This window comes from Epinephelus moara, chromosome 21, assembly GCF_006386435.1.
Source record: "Epinephelus moara isolate mb chromosome 21, YSFRI_EMoa_1.0, whole genome shotgun sequence".
Classification (NCBI taxonomy): Eukaryota; Metazoa; Chordata; class Actinopteri; order Perciformes; family Serranidae; genus Epinephelus; species Epinephelus moara.
Window position 1 is genome coordinate 13,283,915 of NC_065526.1, and position 25,541 is coordinate 13,309,455.

At 42.9% G+C, this 25,541-nt stretch overlaps 1 protein-coding gene across 3 annotated transcripts in view; it reads left to right on the top strand.

Moving 5' to 3' along the window:
* epha4b (eph receptor A4b) overlaps positions 1-25,541 on the top strand; it is a 121,675-nt gene that overhangs the window by 20,908 nt on the left and 75,226 nt on the right. For all 3 annotated transcript variants that reach the window (XM_050074667.1, XM_050074668.1, XM_050074669.1), the window contains exons 2-5: positions 4,172-4,236; positions 12,874-13,074; positions 14,264-14,371; positions 15,664-16,015. In XM_050074667.1, coding sequence (XP_049930624.1) covers positions 4,172-4,236; positions 12,874-13,074; positions 14,264-14,371; positions 15,664-16,015 — 726 coding nt within the window. The remainder of the gene's footprint in view (positions 1-4,171; positions 4,237-12,873; positions 13,075-14,263; positions 14,372-15,663; positions 16,016-25,541) is intronic.

Below are 25,541 nucleotides of genomic sequence, written 5' to 3' on the forward strand. Positions count from 1 at the left end.
GTGAAACAGATAATTTTGCTAAATTCCACAAACCTTGTTGATGGGTAGCTTTTATCTCTGAGTGAGTGAGTGTGTGTGTGTGTGTGTGTGTGTGTGTGCCTCTCCGTTGGGTCCTGAAATCACATATTATTATACCATTATGTCCAATTTCTGCACGCCACTCAAATGCCCATGAACTGAGGAAAGCAGTCTAAATGGTCTTTAGTCTCTGTGAATACACACATGAGCTGGAGGCTGCCTGTGACCTTTTGCCGCTCAGCACCTCTCCTCCACTGTTTTCCGTCTCATCCCTCTCATTCAATCTATCTCTCCCTCCCTCGCTCACCTGGGCTCTGCTGTGCAGCCTCCCGCTCTGCTTCATTATACCGTGTGTGCACTATTTTCTCCGTCGCTGTTTTCTCACGCAGACGCTGCTGTGTGCGGCGTTACACGCGCATACGCACATGTACACTCACTAATACAGCATGACATGCCTCCCTGCTGTCACGGTGTGCTGAGCTGAGGAGAACGGCTGGGATTCAGTGAGGGCTGATGAACAGCATGGGTGCGAGGGGAAGAGAAAGAGGGGGAAAGATAGGAAAAGAGGAGGTTGGACCAATTTTACAGTCCCTTTGTTATAGCTACAGGCAGTATGGATACACAGAGGGGCTTGTAAACAGGCACTTTCAATCCTCTTCAATTGAGTGATTAGTCTCATTTGCATTCAGGAGGGCAAACTGTGTTTTCTCTTTACTTTGGAGGAGTTTTTCCAGGTCACTGCTTATAAAAAAATGGAGGGAATATGAAAGTGTGCCGCTGTAAAGTGATGCAGTCAGTTTAAATTGCGTCAGGTCAGCGACTCACCCGTCTGATCTGGGATCCGTGGATTGAAAGCATAGGTTCAAAGATTTCGATAGAGGGAGGATAACCTGAAAGAGCCACAATGTGTGTGACTGAAAGAGAGAGGGAGAGAAGAAAGAGAGAAGCAGCAGTCTCTGCAGATGGATACTGATTAAATATTGATGGTCAGCGGTGTTGAAGGCTTGATTAGGGCCTGACTGAGCCAAGCCTTAACAACCACACACACACACACACACACACACACACACACACACACACACACACACTAACAAGTGACACACACAGGTGGAGAACCTCGCTCCAGAATCTGGGCAGGTTTTCATTATGCCTCCCACCGGTCAACCTGCCACCTTCCTCATCCTCACCTTCCTGCATCCTGCCTCCACTTCCTCTGGTCACACACAGAGAGATCTCACACAGGAAACAACATTCAATCTACATTCAAGCTACTGTTTGCACTTTGTCCTTGATGACTCTTTTCTATTAAAGTGATACTTCAACAAAATCTCTTCAGCATGAAAGTTATATTATTAGAACTCTTTTCAGGCTTGAAAGTTGCTGAAAGGGCTGGCTCACCCAAATGACAAAAACACATTTTCTCATTTATCTATGGTGTCACACAGTCATGGAGATAGTTTCAGTTTTATGTGCTGAGGTTTGGAGATATCCATCGCCAGAAACAACGTCTGGATAATCCACAGACCTTGTTGTCAACAGTTTTATGGGCGCTGTTTTTTTCGATACAGTTGGACGTGAAGGGTTCACAGAAAGGTCTGTGGATATTCCAGAGTAACAAGTTTTCATTCTTTGAGTGCAACAAAAACAACTGAATTCAACTCTATTGTATCTGGGTGAAATTTCAGATGTGTACTTTAAAGCAGTGTTTCCCAACTGATGGGTCACGGGTCCATTCTGAATGGACCGCAAGTGACTTGCTAACATGTCAAGCTTGTCAAAAACATACTTTATTTTGAAGTACAGTGAATTTCCGTGCCGTTTTCTGCTTTAGAGTTAGTAACTAACAGACAGCTGCTTCACAGCAAACTAGCTCGACGACATGATTACACACAAGTATGACGCTGAATGTATTAAACTGTGTGGACCTCGAACTAATGACTACAGAGAAATGCGGACCCCGTGGCTGCACCAGTTAGGAACCACTGCTTTTAAAACATCTGTATACTCAGAGAATGTGAGAAAATTTGTTTGCTTTTTGTAATTTTGGTGAATTGATCCTTTCAAGGGAAACAGGAATTGCAGCAAGGCTGTGGATTGAAATTGTGAGTACGCTTTTTTTAAAAAGTGAAATATTGACAGAAATTTCACAAATCTCAGCCAATGACTGAGCTTGGATTAAGTGTTTCTGTCCATTACAACACCTAAAGGGTATAATTTCTAAACTAACCACCCATCTCGAGTCTTATCACTCTATTAAATGGGCATTATTAGTGGTTATTAGCTTGATAGATATGGGTTACAAGAATCTTGGTCAAGGTTGTTATAGTTAACTAAACTAAAAACTAAAACTAGGTGTTTAGTTTGCGGCAATAAAAATAAAAACTAGACTTTAGGAAAAATAAAAATGCAGTGAAACAACATTGTGTACACACAAAACTAATTAAAATCAATTAACTATATAAAGGAAATGTTTCTAGTTTTTGTCTTTGTCAACTGTCAAATTTGTTGGTGCATATGGTCGTCGTCGTCGACATTACTGTGAGTCAACTGCCTTCACAAAGTGACTTTAAGATCTTACTCCTCGCCTTTAAGGCCGTCCACAACCAAGCTCCTCTGTTCCTCTCCCAACTCCTGCACATCCACACCCCCACCTGAACTCTCAGGTCTTCCTCTTGCATTCCTCTTGCTCTAGACCCCATGACCACCATGGCTCTCCCCCCGCCTCCAGAACTCCCTCCCACCGGACATTCGTAGCATCAACTCTTTCTCGTGGTCCTGGTGCACTGACTACTAGGGTTGTCATGAGAACCAATACTTCTGTACCAAGTTTTTTTTTTTTTTTTTTTTTGGTACCGTAAGTACCGGATACAACTTTGCCCTCAGCGGGCTGTGTCGATTCCTCTTGGAACTGACGGGGGCAGTATAGGCGTGTCAGTCGGTGCCGAGGACGAGCGCCTGTTCTCCATCGTCTGGGCTAGAAACAGTGGCTTTTTTCTGGTATCGTGACAAGCCTACTGACTACTATGTTCAGATTGCCATTATCAGCACATTAAATGCCACTGATGTTCCACTTTCATTTTTGTAGGTTTAGACGCAAAGACTACGTGGTTAGGTTCAGAAAAAACATCATGGTTTGGCTTAAAATAAATACTTTATGTTTGTAAGGTGACATAAGTAATTCAAGGTTGCAGTTTGGTGTCATACTGGACACAAACTCCAGTCTCCTGGGTGAAAGTCCTGTGTTTGACCCGTTCACCACCCCAACAACCCTCTTTCTTGCTCTTCAGACAGTACTAATGTCACATCAGCTTACTGCCTCTGTTGCAGCATAATAATAAACACAACCATTTAATATGCTGATGATGACATTCTCAACATACTAGTCGACCACTTAAACACCCATTTAATCCAGCGATACCACTCGAACGGGGTGAACACCAACACACAGGCCTGCGTGTGGGCTTCACAGGGTAGAGAGCGCTAAGACAAAAGCAATGTGTTTAGCCACATGCTGGCAAAATGTGACTGTTTGTACTGAGAACACAGACGAACACCAAAGTAGATGGTTTGAAAAACATTTTAATTCATTTTATGTGGCATGAAAACTTTCCAAACAATCCATTGTAAGTACTTTGAATACAGCTCGACCACAGACCCCTCTCGCCTTAAAAAACACAAGCTTCAAGTGTTTAACGGCCGTTTTTCAAGCCCACGGGGCGAGTGGTCAGTACTCAAAAGAGAGGCATTTGGGTGGAGTATCACTACAATGTCTAAAATGTAAATATGACAGTAAAATATACTCTTGCCTCTGTGTGTCATGATGCTGTTTCACTGACTGACTTTGGGTCCCCTTGAACCGTAACAGCTGCAGCACAACCACAGTAATCTTAAAGTTGAAATTATAGGTTTACCACTGCTTGAGATTCCACTGTTGTTGTACTCCGACACAACAAAAGACACCCTTGTATATATCGAGAAAACATCTTGTATTTTTTTATATGGAAGGTTTTGATGTTGTGCGATGCGTTCAAGACCGCAATATCTCTTCACTGTCTGTGGAAAGCATGATTGTTTTCAGGAAATGGGGATTTAGAGATAAACAGTTTTTATAAGTGTGTGTTAAGTTTGTTTTCTCTCCTCTGTGTTCTTGCAGTTACGTTGCTGGACTCCATGTCAGCGTTGGCCGACCTGGGCTGGGAGGCTTATCCTAATGAGGGGGTGAGTAAATGCAGCACAACACACACACAAACAAACACCATCTCCTCTTTATGCCAGCGCTGGCACAGAAAGTATAAATCTGATCACAACTAGCGGGTTGACATGTTTTATTTTCAGGGAACGAGCAGGGACTCCGAGCTACCAGCAGCAGCACTGGAGTGTGTGTTTTAGAGAGCACTGGGTTCTTCAGCGCTCCTTGCTAAATCGGGAGTCTGCAGGGGGAATTTACAAATTATTTCCGCTGCGCTGAAAATGTGTGGCATCGGAGCCTCCATTTATTACGGGTTGCGATTTTTTGGGGATGGAGTGAAGGGACAGGGTGGCAGGGTAGATATTCTTACATAAGCTGAGATGTTGTGTACATTTTTGTGTGTATGTGTGTGTTTTGAGCGTTACATAACTAGCCTTTTGCAGGTATAGGGACCAAGGGAGTCTGGAGTGCAGCCACCGTGCATCAGAAAATGACAACAGGGAAGTGAGAGGAGAGGGAGAGGGCGAGAGCGTAGAGCGGGGAAGAACGACGAAGTGCATTGAATAAAGAAATAAGAGTGGGTTCTGTATGTCACTCTGGCGCAGGAGCTGTTGAATGGCGCTGAATTAATTCTATTTCCCCTTGAGTCACACTTCCTCTCCACTATTCAGCATCAGTGTGTTAAATCGCAGGATGCCACACGCGGTTTCATGGTTGTGCGCTGCAGAGAGGCAGCTGAAGTGAGGAGAGCTAAGCAAGGTTGTTTTCTCAAGCAATCAAGGGTTTCGAGTTCACTTTATTAAAATGCTCTGATGACTGTGTGGCCATATTATGGATGTTTGTGTATGCTTTTCTTTTCTTTTTCTTTTTTTCACTAACATCTTTATAGAAGAACAGAATGTGTTCCATCTGTAGCTAAGCCAAAAGGTTCAATCTAATTTTGAAAACCAAAGAGCACACAAGTTACTTTTATTGAAAATATGGTTCAGTTTGGGGCGGTTTAATCACGGCCCCGGAAAAGCACATGTGTTGTTAGTTTACCCTCAAAGAAATGTGTTGACTGGAGAGCAGAATATATATAATAAACTCCGTCCTGTATATCTTCTTTCATGAGCTGTCAACATAGAGGGGATCTGGCATCTCCTCCCTGAATGTGCACAGAAAGGAAACCAGCTCTATGTGCATCCACACAGCATCGTTGTCAAAGAAATACGACAAATAGATCTGTGATATCACTGCATCGAATGAGACATTGTAAAAACAAGTGCTTTCTCTGAGTTTCTTTGCTTTGGGGTCAGGCACAAGCTCTATCAGCTGCTTATCTGAAAAAGGAAATTATTAAATTGGTTAAAGCTGGTAAAGCATTTGCTTTCAAGGTTGTTCTTATTTCGCCTTGTGGTACGACATGAAGGCGATGTTATCTTCCTCCTGTATAAACATAATCCTCCTCACTTATTTCAGTCTAGTCATTGTCAGTTAAAAAGGCAAAAAGCTAAATTGGATGAAATATAGCTGCCTCTGCTTCTTAAAATAGGCGCACCGATTTCTTCACTTAGCTATGACTTTGCCATAAATTAAGAGCAGTGTTTCTCTTAAGGAGCTGGAGGCAAACCAAAGCAAATCAAGTGCATCTGATGCGGCATAAACAAACAGAAAAAGGTGAACTGAAGGGAAGGAGATTCTGACAAACGAGTTTCAGTTTTTCAAGTTTTGGGAGAGGCGTGAGCTCTGCAGTGTCATATCAATGCTGCATTTATATCTGCTGTTTGAAAAGCTCTTAAAGGTCCAGTGTGTAGGATTTAGGGGGATCTTGGAAGAAATGGAAAATAACATTCATAGCTATGTTTTCTGTAGTTTATAATCACCTGAAACTAAGAATCAATGTGTCTTTGTTAGCTTTTCTAGATATGGAGCAGGTCCTCTTTCATGTTGCACTGTCATGTGTCTACATTAGCCCAGGATGCCCTTTTACATTTTTATGTTGTAGTGAAGGCCACCGTACTCCTACACGCTTGGAAAAGGGAGGGGGATTCAGTTGGTTGTAATCTGTGGTGACAGTTTCTCCTGTGTCCTCACGTACAGGGCAGTTGAATGCTTTTATTGTGAAAGGGAATGCTATTAACTTAGTGGAGCAAAAACAAGTCATGTTAGTATTACACATATGATGCTATATTGTAAATAATCAAGCTCCTCTTAAATCATTTCTGTTTATTTTCTGTGTCTTCCTCCCCCAACGCCATCTGGTTGCCTTTTCACTATCCGTTAAAGTTTGGATGCTGTTTTTGTACAGCTATGGTTACAGACTTTCTCTCCACGTCCCTACACTGAGGACTGAGCTGAGGATGACAAGCTCTTACTGCGGTTTGTGGGAACAAGCATATCTCCAGCACGTCATCAAAGCAAACAAAGTCTTTTACCTCGCTGCACTATCTTGAGGAAAACCATGTGCCGAGCTAAATGCTTCTTGCCATTCTTGGAATGAGCCCTTCACACAGGGAGCAGGTCCAATTCCATCGTTGTCATGTTTATACAATAGCCCAGAGCATTTTTACACTGAAGTGAAGGCCACCATAGATTCTCCTACACGCTTGGAAAGGGAGGGGTATTTTATTGGTTGTAATCTGTGTCCTTATGTAAAGGATAGTTGCATGCTTTTATTGTGAAAGGAAATATGTCTAAGTTAGTGGAGCAAAAACAAGTCTGAGCAACAAGATGTGGACATGTTCTGCACATGGGGTGTCACGATAAATGGTACTGACAATAATGGTGATATTTAAAAATGAAACAGTAAGATTATGTAAATATTACACACACTACTGTGTAAATAATCACGCGCCTCTTAAATAATTTCAATTCCTTTCTGTTCTCGCTTTGTCTTCTCTCCCCTGACGCCATCTGGTCGCCTTTTCACTATCCATTAAAGTGTGAATGCTCTTTTTGTAAGATTTTGTACAGTTACAGTCACAGACTTTCTCTCCGTCTCCCTACACTCGTATTTTGAGTGTAATTTAATCACCAAATGAAGAGACAAAACACACAATAAGCACATTTAAAGATTATTTCACTGATAGCAATATTATTTTTTTCAAATTTATAGATATCGTGATTTTAGCAATGATAAGCGTGTAGTGAAAATTTAATAGCCAGCCCTATTCTGCACTATATGGCCAGCTGAACTTTTTTATATACTGCAAGGAGAAATAAGTAGAAGCAGTGAGCTGTTGGATGAAGAGCTGAGGATGACAAGCTTTCACTGCCGTTTATGGAAACCAGTAAATCTCCAGCATGTCATCAAAGCAAACAATGTCTTTACCTCACTGTGCTATCCTGAGGAAAACCATGTGCCTAGCTAAATGCCTCTTACCATTCTTCAACAGCACTTCATGTATCATGATGTAAAACTCTGCATCTCCGTTTGTGCCGTAAAACTATGCAGCAAATTTAGAGTTAAATCTAACCTGATGGCATACACCATAAAAAGCAGTATGGAGACTGGTGGCTGCTGCCAATCCTGTTGGCAACAGTATTATTTGTTTAATATAATTATACATGTGTCTCAAAATTTAATATGGTGATGATTTATTAATAGAAATGGATCTAACGTGGAGGAGAAGAGAAGGCATAGAGTGATAGGAGAGTGACAGACTGAGGGAACAGAGGTGCCTGGGCTGTGAGATGGTCTTGTGTTTCATAACAGGAGGATTATCTAGTTGACCTCTGCACTTTAAACCTGAGGATTGGTCTCAACGAGGGGCAGTTCCCACCAATCTGAGACCACTGTCTACCTGAATTAGTCCAAACCACACTTGACCCCTGCAGGTCACGCTTAATCCAAGCCGTGCAGGGCCGGATGTGCCTGAGACGGCGTGGAGCGACCCACTTCTGTCACCAGGCAGGGGTGTTCCTTGTGAGGGACACAAAACAGATACGTCTTAATGATGTTTGAAAATGGAGGGGCCCCACAGCATCTCTACTCCCCCTGAGGCTCTTCAGCAGCCCCCCCCCCCCAGTGCTCCCCCCTTTCCTCTTTCTTCATCTTCCATCTCTGTTTTTCCCTCCTCTCTCCTCCTCTGTGCCCCCTCCTCACTAAGCCAGAGCTTGTTCCAGAGTTTGGGGGCCAATTACGTCCTCGTAGGTGTACCCATCAGATGATTGCAGGAGGAGGGATATTATGTTAAGCTGGTGAATGGTTGAACTTAAACCCTGATCCGACGTCTCTGCTTCACTTCAAAGCAATCAAGCGGGCTCGGCGCTGATTGGCCGAGGTGATTGAAGGTTCAGGGAGGAGGGTTTCATTCTGAATGTTAATTAGTGTTCAGGCTGAACCAACGCAGGCAACAGTTTTCACTTCACATGTGTGTGTTTAGAGAGTAAGAAAAAAAGGGGAGCTTAAACTCTTCTGCCTATCCAAACATTTTCCTTGTTGTGTTTTCGGTGGATTTTTCTCTCAAGTGGCTGGTGTATCATTAGCAAATACGGGGGCGAGCAGGTTGTTTCCATGTTCATAAACACACCTGTGCTGTGCACCAAGCAAATGTGACAATGAACAGACCCGCCAACTAGGGAAATAAGTCGCTCACCAGGAAGTGGCAGTAATCCAGCCACTCCAAACTCTGCCTACAAAGAAATAAACAAAGACATCATAAAGCCCTCTTTATCCCTCAATGACTATTCCCATAAATGCTTTAATCACCACTCCCTGGGGACTCAGCTTTGTGTGTTTGTGTGTGCACGCGTGGGTGTGTGCGACCGTCCTGTGATGTCCGACTGGTCTCAGCTCTGCACAGATGGGTCTATTTAGCTGCCAGGCGCGCCTGTAATTTACCAACATTCATTCCTCTCCTCTCTCTCCTTCTCCCTCCTTCTCGTTTTTTGTTCTTCTAATTGAATCGAGTGCTCTCAGTTGTTTTGTGCACAGAATGTCGAACAAGACTCCAGTGATACATCCTTTATATATGTAATCTCCAAACTCTGAACTGGCTTTCAGGGACATTTGTATCAGATGACTTCAGCAGCTTAAATAATCTTCTGTCGCCTTATATCCTTCTTCCATTTTCATTCTTTCCGTCTCTGCAGTTGAAGGACTTCTCGGGTCAGGGTCAACAGAGAGCTGGTTTTCTTCGAGCTCCAATTCATACACAGTAGACGTTTTCAGCGGAGGCTGTGGAGGATTAAAAGCATCTGAGTGTGCTGGAGAGAGCTGGAAAGAGAGTGCGAGTCTATGTGAGAATGTGCGTTTTTTATGTGGGTCTGTTTTAGCGCTCAGGACTCGGAGGTGAAATGCGTCAAGCTTTTGCCGGGTTGTTGGGCCGTCACATCAGATTAACCTCAAGAATCCAACCTTAGCTTGGACTGCACTTGTTTGAAAGTTTCTCTTTGCCTTCTTTTTTTTTTTGCTACTTTCTTTGCTTTTTTATTGGCCTGTCTTCTCACTTTTCTTTCTTTCTTTCTCTTCGCCTCTCGGTTCATCTACCGCTCGACTTTCATTTAAATTCAAGAACATGTTAGGGATGACGAATAGTTAGCCCTTTGGGTCTTGGTGCAGGCAGGTGTGTGCGCACATGTGAGTGTGTATCATGCCTGTACGTATGTAACGGGGTCTGTGTTTATACGTTTGGACAACTGTAAGGTGATACGTGCTCATCACTTTAGAGCTTACAGCTTCAGCCTTAAGATGATGACAGGAGCTCAGAACAAAGACGGTGGTCCTCTCATCCCTCACCACAAACTAGGACCCATCCAGCCTGTGTGTGAGTGTGTCTTTGTGTATGGGTGTGTGGGTTTTCTGTGTGTGTGTCCAAGAAAATCCAGTTAGCTTCCCCTTGAATGGATCAGATATCTTGAGACACTGAAACCACATTGGTTTATTTTCATTTTTCTTCAAGGAATAGAAATGTTCTTTCTCTTTGTGTGTGTGACTGTATATATATGTGTGTGTGTGTGTGTGCCTGTCTGTGTGTGTAGATAGAAATGTTTTCCTGCTCATGCGAGAAGTGTTCTCAATTACTGCCTTAGTCAGAAGTGGAAACAGATGGTAGCAGATGACGGGAGACAAAGTAGCTCTGTCCTACCTACTCCTTCTCGCTCGTTCTTTCTCTCCGTGTCTCTCTCATACACACACTCCTACCTCTTAAGTGCTAAATCACGCATTCACTTTAGAAAAACATGTTCATTCTATGCACACGTGCAGCATGGACAAAGACAGTCCTTCAGTCATCTTGACACAGATCATCACTCATATTCACCCAGACATGAAAACAGAACATGTAGGCTTAGCGTTGGTTTGCACCAAAACCACACTTCATTGAACTTGGGCCCAGTTTCCCCAACAAGCAATCTTTGGACTGAGATCTCCTTTGTCCATTGACTGCCGATGAAATAAGACGATCTCACAGCTGAGTGGTGCTGTTGTCGAGCCGGCCCCTGTGCTGCTGAATGTCGCTCTACTACTTGGTCTTTGATTTTGAAATGTATGTTTTAGTGGAAGGGATTTCCCCGTCAGCACTCCTCAAACACTCACCTCTTCTCTTTCGCACTTTGCTTTTTCCTTGACTTCATCCTGCTCACCCATTTCTCCCCCTCCACACTTTCCTTCACATCTTCTCCATTTTTTTTTAATCTTTTCTCCCATTCCTCCTGGTATTTTGCTATTTTCTTCACACTATATGATGGTATATAGCACGTGATGGTAGAAATGTGTCTACTGGCAACAGCTTATGTAGTAGGGCTACAACTAATGATTATTTTCATTATCTATTAATCTGCTTTTTGCTTTCTTGTTTAATCTTTTTGTCAATTAAATGTCAGAAAGGGGCGCCCACTAGCTCACCTTGTAGAGCAGGTGCCCCATGTACAAAGGCTGTGTCCTTGCCACAGCAACCGCAGGTCCGATTCCAACCCATGGCCCTTTGCTGCATGTCACCCCCTGTCTCTCTGCCCCCTTCACACTATATCTGTCCCATCAATTAAATTCCCAGAGTCCAAGGTGATGTCTTCATCTGGTATGTTTTATCTGACCAACAGTCCAAAAGCTATTCAGTTTGTAATCATGTATGACAAAGACAAGCATCAAATTCCCACATTTAAGAAGCATTAAACTGGCAAATGTTTGTCTTTTTTGCTTAAAAATGACAAAGGATCATTTGAATATCAAAAGCGTTGCCAAATAATTTTGAGCGACTAATGGATTAATTGACTAAAGGCCAAAGCAAACCGATACCTAAAGCCCAGTTCAGACCAATGATTTACAATGAGACGAAACATTTTTAGAATGTTGCTGGTCAAATCGCCGGCAGCTGGTTTTAGAACGTAAAGCTTGTCGTCTGTTGCAACAACCAATCAGCTTGTAGTGAGGTCCGCTGGTCACGTCAAATTCACCACAGATGGCGTGTTTGCTTGCTGCGGCAGGTACTCCATCCCTTTGGAGCCCTCTGATTCTGTCCTCACGGTGTGCTGGTGTTAGACGATAGGTTGCTAATCACTCAGTACGTTCACATGGGCAGTTTAATTCCACTTTTAATCGGAATGAAAGGCCATTCCGATTAAAAGTGGTCATGTAAACGGTCATTCCGATTGAAAATTAAATCCGATTAAAGGGGGTGGTTTATTCCGTTTGTCATTTCGAATGAAAGAATTTTGTGTGCATGTATACACTCATTCCTCTTTAAGTTCATTCCGGTCATTCTGCGCATGCTCGTTTCCTTGCCCTTCTGGCGCGATGACGTACATAGCGCGCATAGCAACGGGCTGCATAGCAACGGGCTGCATAGCAACGGGCTGAGATAGAGCAGTCGGACTCGTTGCACTCACCGGTTTCCATTCGCCACAGCACGGTCTTCTATCTCCCTTCTTCGACCTTCTACCTCCCTTCTCCTCCTCAACAGACGAAGCATTAGCAGAACAAGGTTGTTGTCGTACTGCTGCTTCAAGAATATAAGCAAAACAAGCCCGAAAAAGGCACTAAGAACGGCGTCGTCAAGCATCTTGTTATCCGGAGCGAGGACTACAGTGTTTTCTTCCGGTAAACGTAAACACGTAACATCCGCCCCGCCCCCTATCCAATCAGAAACCTTCCCTGCCCCAAACCTTGCGCAGACCTGAATAAAGGCGATTAAACTGATCTCCCGTGTAAACCCTCATTCGGAATGAATATTTCCCATGTAAACTACCTGGAAAAACTTTAATTCCGAATGATTTCATTCAGATTTATTTAATTCCGAATGAGAAGCCATCATGTAACCGTAGCCAGTGACTGATTAATTGGCGCTTGTTATTTGTATTATTATGGCATATTTATTACGAATACAGTCCATCTGATGCTCGTTTTAAGTTTTTCACCATTTCATCACTACCACAAATGCAACTGTAGCCAGTATCTCACTATCCTCATTCACATTTTAAGAAGCTACAAAGTATATTCAGCCACAAAATAAGCCTGAAAAGCTGCAAATGAGAATGGAAGTACAGACAGTTGTTGCATAGAGATGATACACCGTCTCATCTAGTTGCATTGGTGTGAACCAGCAGGTTTTAAGAACGTTGCAGAACAGTGGAATGTGGAAATCCAATCAGAAATTCCATGTAAAATAAACAGCTATGTCTTTCATCTGGTAGATCCACTTTGCTTTTTCCTTTCTCTCTCTAAACCTCCTCTGTCTTATCCCCAGTGGGAGGAGATCAGTGTGATGGATGAGAGGAACACCCCGATGAGGACCTACCAGGTGTGCAACGTCATGGAGGCCAACCAGAACAACTGGCTGAGGACGCGTCACATCAGCCGAGAAGGAGCGCAGCGAGTCCACATTGAGATCAAGTTCACCCTGAGGGACTGTAACAGCCTGCCAGGGGTACCTGGCACCTGCAAGGAGGTCTGCATTCCTTCACACACACACCCAAGACATTGAATTTTGATGAGCATAATGGGAGCTGGTGTGTAGTTCTGTGCACTGAATTTCTTTTGGAGGGAAGCGGGTTAAAAAAAAGGAGACATTTCTGTTTTGGAGATCAATAGCTCAAGAGTAAGTTTGATTTGGAACATGGTGCAGGCAGACATTGTTTGGAGTCTGAGGTTTGACTCAGAAAAATAACTCCTGCAAAGTCAACAAAATATTCTCTGACTGTGCAGTGCTCTTAGCCTTCTGGACAAAATCCTTTACTTCTCAAGCATATGACTTACATTCAAGGTTGAGAAGCAAGTGAAGAGTAAAGTGAAACACTAGAAATGTACTTTTAGTTAAACATTTATTGTTTATGAAGTTAATGGAGCCAGTTTACACAATAATTTCCACTAATTTCGGATGATTTCAGTATCACCAGCTTCACATATGTTAACATATAAATTAATATAAGACCAGGTGTAATGTGGTTTTTGCATTTACTATAATTACTTGGTATGAAACCAATGCTCATTCTGCACATTATACCACAGAACATGGGACTGCAGAGCAGTGAAAAGAGCATTTTGAATACCATTTATGATTTTATTTTTCAGTCTTTTCCATTCAACACTCACTCGACACTAACACACAGATGGAAGTTCCCTTTGATGGCTGATGAATAGATAAACAGACAAAAGGCGGGAAAAGAATGACATGAGAGAATAGCTGCAGAACGAAACAGACGACGCTCTAGAGGCTTCTTTTGTGGCTCCTCGTATATTTTAACTTCTAATATATTTTTTTTTTACTGTCCCCCGTTCGCTCATATCAGCCTGATATCACTGCTCAGCTGTATTCATTTCTCTCTACTTTGTCTGCCCTCTGCACCCTTTTCACTCTCATTACATCTCCAGAATGAGTAGTGGAGATAATATGAGACAGTACAGAGCTGCACTTTTCATGAAACTGCAGACAGTGTTGCTGACTGGCCATCGAGACAGATGGACTGAGATTTGAAGAGAAGCAGCAGAATAGCTGGAGAGCTATGGGAGCCTTGTTAAAATTTCACATTGGATGGACTCCCTCGCTTTCATCTGTCTTGTTTTACTATGTGTTATTCTGTTTTGTCTGATAAGTTCAAGTTCTATAGTTTGAAGTGTGATGGATGTTTGTCTTGCAGACGTTCAACATGTACTACTATGAGTCCAACAATGCCAACTTGTGGTTCATCAAGGAAAGCCAGTATGTCAAGATCGATACTATTGCTGCAGATGAGAGTTTCACACAGGTATGGGCACACACTTATAGCACATGGGATAAGCACACAGGGGCACTTGCTGTGTTCACTGATCAGCCACAACAATAAACCACTTACAGGTGAAGTACTTAACATTAGTCATCTCGTTACATTCAATGTTCTGCTGGGAAACCTTGAATCCTGGCATTCTTGTGGATGCCACTTGACACACACCACCCAGCCAAACACGGTTGCAGATCAAGTGCACCCCCTCATGGCAACAACACTCCAAGATGGCAGTGCCCCCCCAGCAGGACAATGCGTCATGTCACACTGCAAAAACTCCCCAGGAATGGCCCGAGGAATCTGACAAAGTGCTCAAGACATCAGCCTGGACTCCAAATTCCCCAGATCCCAATCCAATCGAGCATCCACGAGATGTGCTGGTACCCTAGAGGTCCTGTGTCCATGCCTCGACAGGTCAGAGCCAAGTCTGATAGACGGTAGTGGCTCTAACCTGTTAAGGCATGGACACAGGACCTCTGGGGTACCAGCACATTCCAAGGATACTCGATTGGATTGGAATGAGGTAAAATTTGAGGCCAGGTCGACACCTTGAGCAATTTGTCACCCTCCTCGGGTCATTCCTCAGCAGTTGTTGCAGTGTGACATGACACATTGTCCTGCTGGGGGGGGGCACTGCCAGTGGGGAGTGATGTTGCCATGAGGGAGTGCACTTGGTGTGCAATAGTGTTTGAGTGGGTGGTGCGTGTCAAGGGGCATCCACGTGAATGCCAAGACCCAAGGTTTCTCAGCAGAGGATTCCATGTAATGCGATTATCAATTTTAGTAACTTCACCTGTCAGTGGTTTTAATTTTGTGGCTGATAGGTGTATCTAACATGTCACACACTCACACATGTGATAAATGGATCAAAGTCTTTCCCATGCAGCTGTATGCTGGCTACGTCTTATACTGTGTTTTCTATATTGATCTTAACATTAAGCTCTGTCTGTTTGTATGTGACCAACTGACTCCCTAACAGAAGAGTTGCATTCCAAAATTATTATATATTCATCATTTGCCACTGACTCTTAGAAAATAACTCTGGGTTTGAATGTGGGTTATATTTGAACTCAGTTATCGTATCCCATTCGCTGCCAAATTGCCAGGATTTTGAGGGCATAATTATTTGAGCTTTGGAGATGCAGTTGCTGAGTTTACAGCAGCAACACTGCACTAAAATAGAATTCTAACTTTTTAGACTGGAAAAAAATGCTTCAACTGAATTTAAATGCTCCAATTAAAATGAACTACACAAATAAAATGTCGTTCATCCGCAGGTGGATGTTGGCGACCGTGTGATGAAGCTGAACACGGAGGTACGGGACATCAGCAACCTGAGTAAAAAGGGTTTCTACCTGGCCTTCCAGGACCTGGGCGCCTGTATCGCTCTGGTCTCTGTCAGGGTCTTCTACAAGAAGTGTCCCCTCACTGTGCTCAACCTGGCCCAGTTCCCTGACACGATAACGGGCGGAGACACGGCGCTGGTGGAGGTCCACGGTGTGTGTGTGAACGCCTCTGAGGAGTTTGAGGCTCCAAAGATGTACTGCAGTGCAGACGGAGGCTGGCTGGTTCCCATCGGGAGGTGTGTGTGCAAACCGGGTTTCGAGGAGAACAAGGACGTCTGCCAATGTGAGTGGGGGTTCGGGGGCATGTGTGGGATGTATTGTTAGTGTGTGGGAACGTGTGTGAGAATAAGAAAGCCATAGAAACACAAATTTAGAGAGCAAGAAAGTGAAATGTGCATGGTGCCATCGTGTATTTGCTTTAATGCGTCTGTGTTTATGGAAAGTGACTTTATTATTGCAGAATTTACTCTACACTACTGAGTGCCTGTTATATAGTGTGTATGTCTGGATGCACAGATCTCATAAAGGTTGGCCTTCAGAAATGAAAAGAAACCAGAGTGTCAAAGTATGACGTGAGATTCCTCAACAGCTTTCAAAAGTGTACTTTTAAATGAAACGCAGCAATCATATTCATTCTGCTCTCTTAGTAGTGAATATGTGATGTGTAAATACATGAGTGTGCACCTGTGTCGCTGCTGAACGAGTGTGCGCAGAAGCATTTCGGCACTCTATGAATTCTGCTGTGAAACTAAGGATGGAATGACAATGACTCTGTATTTAGGTTACCGATGTGTGTGTGACTTGTGTGGGTGTCATCGCTCCAAGTGACTTTTATACAGCTCCCAACACTGCGAGGACAGTTCTTGCAGAGAGAAGGGTAGGAGTTGCTTTGAGGCATCTCCTCTTTTTTTTTTTTTTTTTTTTTTGAGTGTGTGTGTGTTTTTCAGAGCTGAATATCTCATTTTCCCTGCTGAGTAGGGGAGAGTGGTACAAGTGTGTGTGTGAGAAAGTGCTTATTGATGTGTGTTTGTGTCGCAGGAGAGGGAAAGGTATGCCTTAGGAAGCGGATTATTGAATCGTAAAACTCCACAGATGGCGCGTGCGGTATGTGTGCGTTTGTGTGTGTACATACTGTGTGTGCATGCATTTGAGCGCGCAAGCTGTATTAGGCTCACACTGTCACCTGTCCCCACGGGCTCACTTCCTCCCCGAAAAGAAAATGGAATCATAGATATTCATCGTTGCAAACTTGGAAATCGGTGCACATAATGCAATTTCAGTTGTTTTGGAGAGGCAGCAGCCAAGACGCCCAGAAAACTTGGCAGTTGGGCCTTAGAGACAAGTGAATAAGAGCAGACGCTGTTCTCTGCAGCATGCATACTGGTAATGTGCACAGATTGTGGCAGAACTCTGGCTGCATCTCAATCATGAAAGGCAGACTGTTGAGCCGCATGTCTGTCTTGCAAAAAAAAGACACGCTTTGGTTATCTGACAGGTGATCTCACGGACAGGTTTTCAGATGATTTCACTACCTGCAGCGTTTAGGTCTATGGCCCAATCCCAATACAACCTTTGCCCTTACAACTTAGCTCTTACCCCTTTGATTGTGCATTTACTTCTAGGGGTAGGGTGTCCAAATTCTTGTTGGGATAGAGGGGTAGGGATGATGCCAATCCAGGTGTGCCAGGGGATTTTGGGATAACCACACAATATTATTGCAATATTTAACTGGGCCTGTACAATAAGTTATGAATGAATTTTTAATTGACTGTATCAGTATGTTGTGCGCAACCATTTCCTAATAAAGAGGCAAACTCTAAAAATGTGATTTAATTTAATTTTATTTAAAAAATCTTCACAGGTCACCTATTTGTTGCTGTTCGCGCATGGGAATTATAAGTGTGTGACATATTAAAAGCCCTGATTGGCAGCAAGTGTGAGAGATGGTAACAATTAAAAGGAGAAAGCTGTGAGTGGGACAATGGATCATTTTATTGTAGGGAGCAAACTACAACAAAGCACCAGTAAAGATGACGTACCACTGAAAAAAAAGACAGTAGACAGTATCACAAAAGCTACCTGTCTTATTTTTTCCTAGAAGCTATGGTGCATAGATATAAATACAGGTGAGCCTTGAGATTTTGGCTTGCCCTTTGGTGTGCCTTGGGCACAAAAAGTCTGAGAACCACTGTCTTAGTTTGATGTCGTTTCAGTGTATTATGTTCCTTTTCTCAATAACAAGCGTAACAAAAGAACTCACTACCTAGCTAACATTTTGTTGTTATTGCTGATTTGTGCTTGGCATTCCCATATTTGGAGATATTTCCATGTCACATTCCTCCTATTTGATGGCATATGACACCCAAGATTTAATCAAAGTCCAGCAGCAAAGTTGCTGCACTAGTTACTGCTCCTCTAATACCAGTGCAGCCTGGCAGGGTTGGTAATATTAGCTTACAGAGCACCACTAGTGGCCTGGTAATGAAGCACTGTTCTTTTTTATTTGATGACTTACAGTATTTGATCGATTGATAGTGTGAAATAACAACAAAAGGCTCAGTCAAAAACAAGGGGTAGGGGTAAAAATATGAAATGGGATTGGGCCTGTGTCACATCCTGTGTATCAAACTTTATTCAAAGTCAGTCTGACGCAGCAAAGCTGTTGACCTGATTGATCTCCATGACCTCATCAGCCTGCTCCCTGAGTCTTATCACTCCGGAGAGAGTAAATACAGCAAGGTAAGCACGATTAACAAGCTAGCTTTAACTCAATAACAGCATGTGTGCTGTAGTCGTGCGTTGATGTAATGAGTCCTTGTGACAGGCTGAGGTCAGAGGTCAGGAAATATATGGGTCCCTTGTCTAATAAGTTATGGTCACTACAGATGCGGATGCATGTGTGTGTATGTGTGTGTGTGTGTGTGTGTGTGTGTAGGTAGAACAGGTGTCGGCAACACAAGAGGGAGAGCCAAGTTTTTGTTCATTTCAGGGCATATTTTTGTGGCACAGCAATTATTCTGGAAACAATCACATAGCATTTTCCAATAGATTTTAATTCCTTTGTGGTGAATTGAAATCTCTGTGCCGCAGGGTTGTCTGCGCCACCTACTCAGTATTAGGAAAAACATTTTTGTGGGATCTTGGGAAGGATTTGCATAGCAATGAAATTCCCTCCTCATACAGCTGGAGAATTTGCTGTCCCACGTATGTCAGTCTAACATATCTCATATTTGTATGCAGCCTGTGAGATAATGCCAAATGAACACCCTGGAAACCAGCTTTCTTTTGTCAAAGTGACATTGGTGCCGGTGCTATTTCGCCCGCACGTGCCTCTTTTCTGATATTATTCCCTTCCCTCGTCAAAATTTCACTTAGCTACCTAATGTAACTGCATCTGTAATCAGGCTGCTTTTAACAAAGACATGGGAGGACACAGAGAAGTACAACAACCCGGTGCGCTGAGCTTTAATGTGTCCCTGAGAGAACAAGGGCCAGGCTTTTAAAGAGTCCTCTCAGCGCTCGGCGTTGGCTCCAAACAAAAGGTTCCTGCCCCGACACAGTGTGTAGGTCTTCCATAGGGAAAACACACTCGGCTAATGCATTTAAATCACCCTCTCTCGTTTGCTGTCACACAAAGAGAGGAAGGGGTGAGGTGGGGAAGAGAGCTGGGGAAAGGATTGGAGGGGCATTTGTAATTATCACCATCGTGCAGGTGAACAAGGCTTTTAATGGACGCCTTGAATTCCCTTTTCTCTTGTTCTTTTTGTGTGTTTTCCTACTTTTTTTCCGCCATTTAGCACCCTCATTGTTTTCTTGTTCTAATGTTCTGTGTGAATCTTCTCGTAGTGTTTTGGCCTCTTCTCTTTTTGTCTCCGTGTCACACTCGTTCTCTCCCTCTGGCTCTCATTCTCTCTCCGTCTCCCTCTCTGCGTCCCTGTCTCTCTCTCGCGGTGTGAGGCGCTAATGGAATCATTACTAGCCTCTCTGTGTTAGACAAACACCAGACACCTCCAATTACAGCCCTTTTTTTCTCAATCTCTGGCTCTCTCCCTTCCTCTCTGCTATTTTCTAACCTTGCTCTGGTGTCTGCTTCTATAATGGGACCTCTTTCCCTCTACAAGCCCCCCATTTTGCTCCTCACCCATCCTTTCTGATACTGTCTTCCTTTTCCACCTCACCATTTTTCTTTCTGTCTCCCTTCTCCTCCTCCTCCTCCTCCTCAACACAGCCCTCATCTCCTCTGTCTGCACTCGTTAAACATTTATAGATCACGGGTTCATCTTTCTCTTTTTCTATTTTCCCATCCCATGCTTGCTTCTTGTTCCCCAAAGTGAGGCGCAAAGTGTGTTTAAAAATGTGTGTATGTTTTGATGTTGTCACTGTCGGACACTGGGTTTGATTAAATCTTGTTTTATGACAACACAGGACGCTGCCCACTCAGAAAGAGGGCCGCCATTCTCCTAGTACAAACAAAACACAGTAGTAACTGACTATGAAGGAAATAATGGGATTCATGGGCACAACACAAGCACCAAGAGCCACCAGGTTGTGGCGGAGGCTACCATGCATCTAGCAAGTGATGTCATACCAAGTTATCATAAACAATGGATGATGACATATTGATGTTTTGTTGTTAATCTCATTAAAAGACCCAATCTATTTAGGTGTTACTTCATTCCTACATACTTTCTGACCCCTACTGAAGGTGTAAGTCTTGACAAACAGGGCACAAATATAAAGCTTCATTTTTTAGAAAGGTTTAGTTACTAGACGAGACTTTGTTTTGCAGGTTCTACCTTTTTTTTTTATTTCCTAGGACATTTATGGAAAGAAACTGTGTAATTTGGTGCTAATTAGTGGGGAAATAGAGACAGTGTTCTGACTCAGTAGGCATAGTAACAAGTCTTTTGTTTATGTTTTGAAGAAATGTCCTTGAGGGAGCGGCTTAAATCCTAATGGCTCGAAAAATTTAGACCCAAGTGAACACTAATTATCGGACACTTTATTCAACAGATTGGATCGTGTGCTTGCCTGTAATTTACAGCTATGCAGAAAAACACATTTTGCATTTATGCATGTTCAGCTGACCTGCTGTGGAAAGATTCTTTAGAGCTTTAAAGATTCTTTAGGTTACAATGGGAAATGATTGTAAATGATCCACATGAAAGATTGTTTTATGTAATAAGTACCATATTGCATACATTACTTTCCCAGGAACCGTCCTTTGACGGAAACAGGAGCACATTTGTTTGGGACTATTTTTAGCAGGGGATTAATACATATTTAAAGCAGCAGGAAGGTGCAAAGTAAATGAGAGTGATTCAGACTTGTGCACCAAAACTGGCAACTAGCTGACAAATCAGAATGCTAAGTGTAGTTAACATCTTTTATTTGTTTGTGGTTTTTGTTAGCGTGTTAGCTTGTAGGCTAACTGGCAGTGGCTGGCATCACGTTAGTAGTTGTGACACAGAAAATAAAATCTGCCACAATAAGGTCTGCCCATTGTTCCAACGGTCCAAAGTCACAAAGCCCCGTTACTGCAAAAGATGAACTATTGGACTGACAGCCAGTTTCTCTGAAAATACACACCACCTGTGGTTAGACAACCCAATTGCCAGGAAAAATGTTCACATTCTGTAAAAAAGCATATGCTATATTTGTCAACAATGTTGTGGTGAATATGTGGTTAGGCTTAGGCACAAAAAAACACTTGGTTATGGTTAGGACAAGAGCATTTTTTGGCTTAAAACACCTACGTTTGGTGGCACAAAAGCTGCTGGTAAAACCAGGATGGGTCGGTGAAAAACCCCCGGGATCAGTGGCTCAAATGCGGCTGAGAAACACAGCAAAGGGCTGGTAAACATCACTGGGAAGCTGACACTAACTCCATGAAGTATTTATTTTTGAAGAAACGGAACTTCTGATCAATGGCTGTTTGTTTTTGGGATGATTGGCTGTCTGAGAAATGGGTTTTCATTCCAAGAGGGCATTTTTCAGGCTAATGGGGCTTCGAAATTTAGGGTCCTCAGAGAAATGTCATGGCACCACAATGACTGGGTTTTTGGTAGAAAGTGAAAGGAAGCTCCACGGTTCGATTTACATCTGAAAGTGCATGCTCAATCTTGTTTGCTGTCAAAACTGTCACTATGCTTATGCTAACTGCTCTCTCTGTGCTGGAGGTTTCAGATTTCTTTGCAGGTGTTGTGTTAAAGTCTGCTGCCCCGTCGATATGTTTCCCATAAAAGACAGAGATAGGCTTCTGAATTAGTGACGTACGTAATCTAGCTTGCCCTGGGTGCGTTTGAATCTCAGATTTTAGATAAGTGCACAGATGGTCAAGAACAAGAAGGTCAGACATTTTATGGGGCATAAACAGAGGAAAAACACTCTTTAGAGTGGAGGGGGATTTTAACATTGTAACTTAAATACATATTTGTTGATTCAATCACCTGTGGTTTTCTGTGTAGGCTACTGTGTGTGTGCACTACACACTGAGTTCTGATTGGCTGTGGCTCTGCTGCTCAATCCCATGAAATCATACTCATCTGCTTTGTCACCACTGGAGTTACATAATCCCTCTCTTTCTCACTCTTATTCAAACACACACCCTCTCTTTCTCCCTGCCTCTCTGTCATATACATTTGCTCACCCCTGTCAGCTCTCCTCCATCTCTGTACCCCATGCAGAGGCCTCCGTCAGTGCAGCCAAAGCCCCCCGCCTCGTTCGCTCTCTTGCTTTCTTTTCTCTCTGCGTCTTTGTCTCTTGTGCATTCTGTTTCTGTTCTCCCTCTCTGTTTTTGTCTGCCACTGTTTCCTCTACACCCCCCTTCCATTTCCACCTCGCACTCCCTTGCCCTCTCCTGCTGTCTCTGTCTCACAGCTGGTAGGGAATGTAGTGAATTCTCCTCTCAAACCTCTCCTGCTTTAAGCCCTAGAGGTACATGCTGAAGGGCAGGAGTGTGTATGTGTGTGCTGCTGTGACTAGCTGTGTGTTTGTGTGTGTGTGTCCTGTCCTTCTCTGTGTGTCTGACAGCACCAATTACTGCCTCAGATGCCTGAGAGATGGAGGAGACGGAGTAGAGAAGGACAGACACCTGTCACCTCGACACAAGTTCTCTTGCTCTCATCTCCTCTCTCTCTTTCTCAGCGGGCAAAAGTAATATGGGTCAGCATGACGTGTCTGTCTGTCCGTCGGCTACACCTGTCTAATGGTCTCCTTCTTCCCTTCGCCTCGCATTCATTTGTCTGTTTGATGCTGCCAAGATGAAGCGAAAACTTAGTTTACAAGAGGAACTTTTCAAAGTCACACCACACTTGTTTCACTGATTCCACTTAGCTCTCCCGCTGTTCTTTTCACTTCTCAAATTGGACCGAAACCAAAGTGAAAAATGACAAAGGAAAGAGTCCAATGAGTCGACTATGTGTTCATTTGGAACGCCGTGGATGCAGAAACAATGGGTTTCTGGACTGCTACTTGACTTGTAATAATATTTTGAAGACACGCATTGCACTTTTTTGCTATTTCTGAGAACTGGAAAAGAAGATCAATATTAATCTTATGTCTGTGTGTTAAAGGAATAGTTCAATATTTTGGCAATAACACTTGAAGCCATTTTTGTGTTAGATGTGAAGTATATTTTCACAGTTTGCCGCATTATTTAAATAATGTCAACTCTTCTCTTTATGCCTCTATGCTGGCAATAACTCAAGAATACTTTAAAGGAAATTTCTTCTAATTTGGCACAAACGTCAACTCGAGAATTAACTGATTAGAATTTGATGGTCAAAGGGTCACTGTGACCGCATAAAACACATTATTGGCCATAACTCAATTACTATAACAAAATTTCACACAAATGTCTAATAGAATAAAATGATTAATGAAGTGATGACATTTTAATTCAAAAAAGGTCAAAGGTTAACTTCACTGTCACATCATAAAGTTCTACAGAAACACTTTTCTGGCCTTTACTCAACATCATAACTCAGGCCAATGGTCAGATACTGAATTGGTGACACTTATCTTGGGTGTCCACCTTGAAACTATTAGTCTGGTAAGCCCATCCTAATGATGTGAGCTCAACATCCTGTGTCGCTATCTGTATCAGTCTGGACTCAGTGATGCCCCAAACACTTTTAGTGGGAGGGAGTACTCGCCTTGACAGTAAAACTCTTTCAGCCCATCAGTGTAACAAAACACCGGGGATCATCTTCTTAATCACCAATGGCGCCAGTTGATCAATCAAGCTTTTGCCAAATCCATTTAAAACAACGGCGAAAACGTCTTTTCCTCAGAGAAACCTGTAAGTGCTTACTCTTGTACTTGTTTAATTGTTGTTATTGACTTTATTTCTGTTATTGCTGTGTTTACGCTACTTGGAAGCAGAGGCCGGTATCACTGTTCTGCAAACTGCTGCCTGCATTTTACGTCATCAGCTACAACACAGTCTCTGATTGGCTGTTTACATTGTCAGCGGCAGTGCAGATCTCTGATTGGCTTCGACTGGATTATAATTTTTGGAAATTGTATGGGTGCCACCCCAGAGAGTTTAACAGAATACTGAGCTCACATCGTTGGCATGGCCTTATTAGGCTATGAAACCGTGCTGATTGTATACATCCTCTGTGCTGCTGGGTGGAAGACATGTGTGAAGCATCCACGTTTTAGAATATTTATTTATTTTATTTTTAAAATATTTTTCTTGTGTGATATTTGTTTTTTTTGTGGATTTTTGTATTATATGTTGTATTAGTTGCATTGTAATTTGTTTAAATACAAAAATCAATAAAAATCAACTGTAAAAATAAAGGGTGGGACAGAGTTAACGTGTCTTTGACCTCATGTTAGCCTCAGGAATGTTACCAGGTTTTATAGTTTGTTGAATATGAAAATAAAATGGCCAACATTGATGCAACAGTGACTGTTTCATTATTACTGCTGCAGTTTAAATTTGGTTTAAAGAACAAGCCACCACCTACTTATTTGCTTTCTTGCCAAGAGTTAGATGACTAGATTATACCACTCTCATGTCTGTATGATAGATGTGAAGCTACTGCCTACAGCCAGTTAGCTTAGCTTAGCATAAATATAAGACACAAGGGAAAAACAGCGAGCTTGGCTCCATCCAAAGGTAGAAAAATCTGCCTCACTAATTAACACGTTGTGTCTTTTGCACAAATCTTGTGTAAAACAACACGTCGCAGTGTTATGTGCTGGAATATTTCTTTGCCAGGCAGTAACTTCATTGTCATCACAGTTAGGTTGGCAGGTTTGGTCTCATTGTTCCTGTACAGAGATCAAAACCAAAATCTGGGCTCGCCAACTGTATCTGGCAACTTCCAGCAAGAGACACAACACAGAAGTGTTGGGACGACGAATAAACTTTTTTTTTCACTTCAAACAAAAAAAAACTTCAATGTTGAACTATTCTTTGAAGGCAATGCCATGTAAACCCTTAAAGCCAGGAAAACATCACACTGCTTTAGCTCCTTACACACTCAAAACCCCATCTGACCAAAGCTATGAGATCATAACTTTTGGGCGGGATAACTAAGTCCTGTTCAATGTCATTTCCAAGAGAAGGAAAAAAACAGTATATTGCTCAACCTGTGAAGCGGAATTCGACTTTCTGTCTTGCCAGTGACGAGCAGCGATCAAAGGCCTGCTGCTCGGCCGCTCAGTCGATCAGGCCTGGCTCTGACTGTGGCGCAGCAGGAACGGATTTACAGTAAAAGCTTTTGTTTGTGCTCTGTGAGACAACTTACATTCTGTACAGTAAGTGAAAGTTATATGATACATGTGCTGTAAGG